Source organism: Haliaeetus leucocephalus, unplaced genomic scaffold (assembly GCF_000737465.1).
Source record: "Haliaeetus leucocephalus isolate CR32 unplaced genomic scaffold, Haliaeetus_leucocephalus-4.0 Scaffold140, whole genome shotgun sequence".
Taxonomy (NCBI): domain Eukaryota; kingdom Metazoa; phylum Chordata; class Aves; order Accipitriformes; family Accipitridae; genus Haliaeetus; species Haliaeetus leucocephalus.
In genome coordinates this window covers 5,324,398-5,329,745 of record NW_010972576.1, presented here as the reverse complement: position 1 = coordinate 5,329,745, position 5,348 = coordinate 5,324,398, and the positions used below count along the sequence as shown (strand labels likewise).

Genomic DNA, 5,348 nt, shown 5'->3' with positions numbered 1-5,348 from the left:
CAACAGAGGAATGCATGGCCTGATGTCTTCTACCTTCTTTTTGTCTCACCTCGAACTAGGATGAGCTGGATTTTATAGCTCTTTATAACTTATGTGAACCTAGTTTGCTGGCTTCATTTCTGGTTTCAGTGATAGCAGTATGGATTCAGAACCAAAACCGTCAGAGAAAGGACTGTCCTCTTAGCTCCTTGTTTCAACATTCAGGGAAAGAAAAGGAAGAAAAATGCAGTTTGCAGCAAATGCTGCTAACTGCTCAGTGGCTCACTGACAGATTACAGTCTCTAAGTCTCCATCCCTCACAGCAGGGATGTACGTCCTCCAACCCTTTTTGTCCCCTTAGTTTTCTTTTTTCTTTTGCAGAAGGTAGAGAAAAATTAGGAAAAGATACATGTTGAAATGTCTTTTTTAGAACCTCTCATTCTGCAAGTACCTCTTGGAAACATGTATTTCAAGTAAGAATGAACAATTTCTCTCAAATATACTACGCACTTAAAAAAAAACCTCAAAACCCATGCATCCTTCTTACATATGTTATACTTCAAATATTATTTTTTTAAAAAAAAACAGGTTAATTAATTATTCCATAATTTCTGGTATACCTAGCTTAGCTTTAAACAAAATCTTTCTTTGCTGTCATTGCATTTACAAACGCCCCACAATCTCAGCATCAGAAAGTCTGTTATTTTTAATGAAAGGAACTGAGGAGCTCTAACCAGTGAGTTAAAACAGCCTCCTTAATGGACCAGAAAAGTGCAAGTTGTCATAACAGTGGAATGCATACAAGTCTTTATCATTTGACAGATAACATATGTTTTTTCTCTTCCTCTGCTCTGTTAGAGATGACTCTAAAGCCAATAAAGATGTAATTTCTAATAAACCATAAAAGAAAATAAATTTAGTAAGAAACTACTGACATGACCGTCACTAATTCATGACAATTAATGTTCTCTTTGAGATGCAATTACAGGTACATAACTCATTATACTTTTCATAAGAATGCATGTGCGGTGTAAAGTGAATGACATTTGTGCCACAGATTACCTTACAAGCTACAGCGTACCCTGGCAGTGGAAGCAAGTTTAACCTACAAGCCCCAAACATGTACAGAATGTACTATGCTGTATAACACAAAATAAACACCTTCATTAAGTTCACAACACGAGTTCAGCTGAGAGCTGCCATGGTCACCAAACCTCTTTCTAACTGTAAGCTCTGCACAGCCCAATAAGGGAGAAACAAGCTTTTACGCAGGAGTCCCTGGAGGATACGAAACAGAATGTAAACATCAGGGTAAAAGGTACAACACAAGGAAAACTGGTGCCAACCTGATGTACTGAATTATTTCCCTTTAGATCCAGTTTTAGCCTGCTCCGAGAGAGAGAGAGGGAGAGAGAGAGGATTGCCGCTTCAGCTAGAAGACTGAAAATCCTGACAAATCTGGCAAAACAATACTATAATTTGGAGACACATTGTACTGAAGAGAACTGTAACAATGAGTATTGAGAATCACTACAATCACATAAAAAAGCTTGAAAATAAAATTTGTAATCAGAATTAAACCTATGTTAGCAAGGCAAGTCTACGGCAAAGCTTTATTCCTTAATTCATTCATAGGATTAAGAGAATGGCTTAGAAGAGAGACACTCTGTCACACTCCTCACTCTTAGGTGCACAGAGGTGCAATCAACACAGAAGTATACATCATTAGATGCTAAATTCACCTAAAATTGCCATGCTGACACCAAGGAGTGCAGAAATAGGACATAATCATCACCATCACTCAACAGTCCACAGGCATTTGTAGTCACATTGGTCCTTAAGAATGGGATGAAAGGTACAGGAAGAAAAACAGGAGAAAGCTCAAGGTGGTCTCACTCATTCCTCCATCTTACCACCTTTCTAGGTCATGCTGAAGTGACCACTCAAAAATAATATACAGTACCTCCACATGAAGAAACAGGGATGTTGATACATCTGCAAAAATCAAAGTGTTACTAAAACGTCTGCTGACATCACATCACACAAAGAGTACTTCTGCTGCTTCCACTTTTGTTACTGCAAATTGCCTTGGCCTACAATTTCTCTCCAACTGTGTTCACCTTTTCCTCCCTGTGCCTGTATCTTTTTTTGTTTTGCCTGTTTTTAATCATCCCACCAGTAAAGCTTAAATTTTCACAAAGGTGTGTCTACAACAACCAGTAATAAACCAGAAGTTCGTTATCCGAAAATGGACAAAAATGTGATAAATGCTGTTAACATCTTCAAAAATCTACTTATGTGTTTCACTGCATACCTTTGCTCTACTTTCTAATGTCCAATAACCCATTACTTTCCCATTGATTTTCCTCTTTCTTCATTTAGACTTTCTCCCATTTGTCTGCTCAGATTTCTGATCTCTAGCTGTGTTATTTTCCACAGTGATGCAATCATTACATTGCCACATTTCTTTCTTATATTAGCTGATGCAAACAAATTCCACTTATTTTTCAGGATGCAGATTCTCCCTTACTGGTCAATCTGCACTGGAAGGGAGAGCCTTTTGGCAACACAGAAAAGCCCATACATATGCCTGGAATAAAGAAGTGTTTCCAGAAGTGGCTGAAAACTATGTCTTCTAAGTCACAGTTAATTATTCTAACCAATGCATTCCTACAGAGTAGGAAAAACAGGTAAAAGACAGACTTATATGCAAGGTGACCTACTTCATAAATCTAGCCCACGTTACAGGCTAGATTTGTGGAGAGTAGGGGAGAATAAAGATAACATAAATAATAATTACAGCAGGAGTAAAAGATTTCCCCAAAGGAAAGAAATCTCCTCTTATCAACATGCAGTCAAGAACACAAGGGAATAAATTGCCCAGTATTTAGTGGCTGGGCAGAGTTACAACAAAGCACTAGAGCAGAAAGCTCTAGACACACGACCCATAAAGCGACGCTTTGTCACCAGTTGGTCCCCAAGCAAAGGTTACTAATGAACAAGACTTCAGTGATGCGCTACTGCAAGAGCCCCTCTGCTTGCAGAGGGGAAAGACTGGAAGGTTTAGTAGACTTCCAGCTACTATGATTGCGATCCGAACGTAAAACAGAGCACAAATGTTTATCACAAATGTGTGATAAACAACCATAGTCCTCTTCTGCTGACCCCCAGATTGTGGAGCAGAGGAAGCTAGGTGACATAAGTAGCCTCCTTCGGTGTCTTGGTTCATTTCCAGGAGCAGCAATAACATAGTCCATGGTTACCTCCTCTTCATGCTACCTTTTAAGTTCAAGAGCCCAGTTAGACACAGGACTCATACCATAGACCCTGAAAAACTGCTTGGCCAAAACAAAAACTGTTTTCTTCATTCTTATCACTAGCTGCAACTCCTGGAGCAACATAAATGAAGCCACCTGCTTCATGATAGCTTTTCCTGCTCACAATGGTTGAGTAGAAGGAAAATGGGGGAAAAGGTATGAGGATAATTTTAAGAGGCGGGTATCCTTGAATTTTAATAGGTGGGTATGTTTAAAGCTTAAGCCTACTATACAGTGCAGTATGAAACTTGGACATCACTATGGTGATCCAGGATTAACCTGCAAGTAGAAACACCAGCTTCCTTCCCTGGCAGTCCATGGGATGCTCATCTGCTATTCCTCCTACACACATCTCTTGTGCCTCATTCACCTTCGGCTTTAATATCCCAGGTTTGATCAGTCAGCCACCAGGACCTAACCGTTTCTTTCTACTCTCTAAACAGGATTATGGCAGCATGGTGACGCTTTCAAAATTCAGTACACCGCAGATGGTATCCACAGTATGTGACACCTTTGACCTGCCAGAAAATCTGCACTTTTGGTATATCAAAACCTAAAAAAAACCAAAACAAAACCAAAACCACAATGGTGGGTTATTTTCTTTAAAACGCTTCAGGAATCCTTCAGGATGCTTCCATCTGATTAACTCAAAAGCAAAAAATGGCTATTCACATACTCCAACCACGGTAGCAGGCGGTGGCAGTGCAGCCCGGCGGATTCTCTCCCGTTGCCTTTCAGCACCACGGACGCCGGCGACCCCCCACACACTCCCCCCCTCCCGCGGGGGCCGGGGCTGCCGTAAGGCCCCTCGCTCCTCCCCCAGAGAAGGTGAACTTCTAAAATTACGTTATTAACTTTCTCCTGGGCTCTCCTGGGGCCACCGGTGCAGGGTATCCTTCCCCCCTCCCCCCAGGGGTGGAGGAAAAATAAATGGCAGTGATGGGATTTTCTTTTCAGTTTGGGATATGAAATTAAAAGCTCCATGAGCTCAACCTTCCCAAACTTTTCATAGATTGGTTTTTATTAGAGCTGTGCAAGTTGTGCACTTTTTGAGCTCAGAGCACAATTTAAAAAAAAAAAAGAGGAAAATTTTTTTTGTTGAAACAAATGATTGTTCGACCCAAAACACCACCAATGACTCCCGATTTAAAAGAATAAATAAATTAGGTAGGCCACCCAGAAATAAAGACAGAATGATTTTTCTTCAAAAGAAACCGAGAAAACACACTGCAACTCTCCCTAGGTCTTCTCTTTAAGCATGGTTTTTCCCCAAATTCACCCACGTGTCTGCACAAACTCTGAGACTTTTGTACCTCCACCCAGGACCAACTGCTGTGAATTTTCTGCTGGTGGACAGTAGACTTGGCTCAGTTCAAAGGTGTAAGTCCTGAAATGTCCTTCCAAGCTAAAAGCAAAAAGGGCTATGTGGCAACTCCCGGTCAGGCAAAGCCTCCGTTCGACCTCACTTGCAAAGAATAAGGGGGGGGGGTTTGATGGACAAGTCGAATGTTTTTTCTGTTCGCATTAATCAGTTTCTGCAAAGGCCGAGCGAACGGATTCTCTGCATTAGCGGAGAGCTCTGGCTTACAAAACCCCAGAAGCGCTTTTTGACTGCAGGTGCCTCTGTGTTACATTGTCTGGCCACCTCTCTGCTTTAGTGCGGGTCACACTCACACACACGCCCTCCCCCCCAAGAGATGGGTCTCACTGATTTTACTCGGACGACCACCTCCAGTCCTCAGAAGTATCCCAGGCAGCTCAACCCCCTCGGGGACTTAAGGAGAGCCGATACTTGGTTCTCCCTGAAGAGCCGAGCTTCGGCGCTCATCAGCCACGCCGCAGGCTTTAGGGGGGTAAGGAACGCCGTTTTTAAGGGCACTTGCGAGGACCGCGGTACCACGTACGAAGGCACCGATTAACGGAGCTCCGCCGACCGCGCTCCAGCGTCCCATCCAAGCGCCAACTAGCAGCGGCAACGTCGGCAAGGGCTGTACTTCGGGGCCGAGGAGCCGAAAGGCGGACCTGCTCCGGGCCGAAGGCCCGGCCGGGCCG

The 5,348-nt window shown here is 42.8% G+C and overlaps 1 protein-coding gene across 1 annotated transcript in view; it reads right to left on the bottom strand.

Moving 5' to 3' along the window:
- Positions 1-5,071: 5,071 nt before the first annotated feature.
- The window catches only part of LOC104827767 (protocadherin-16-like), a gene marked incomplete at its 5' end in the record, with an annotated part of 2,074 nt that continues 1,797 nt past the window's right edge, over positions 5,072-5,348 (bottom strand). Inside the window, one exon of the mRNA XM_010561016.1 lies at positions 5,072-5,139. Coding sequence (XP_010559318.1) covers positions 5,072-5,139 — 68 coding nt within the window. The remainder of the gene's footprint in view (positions 5,140-5,348) is intronic.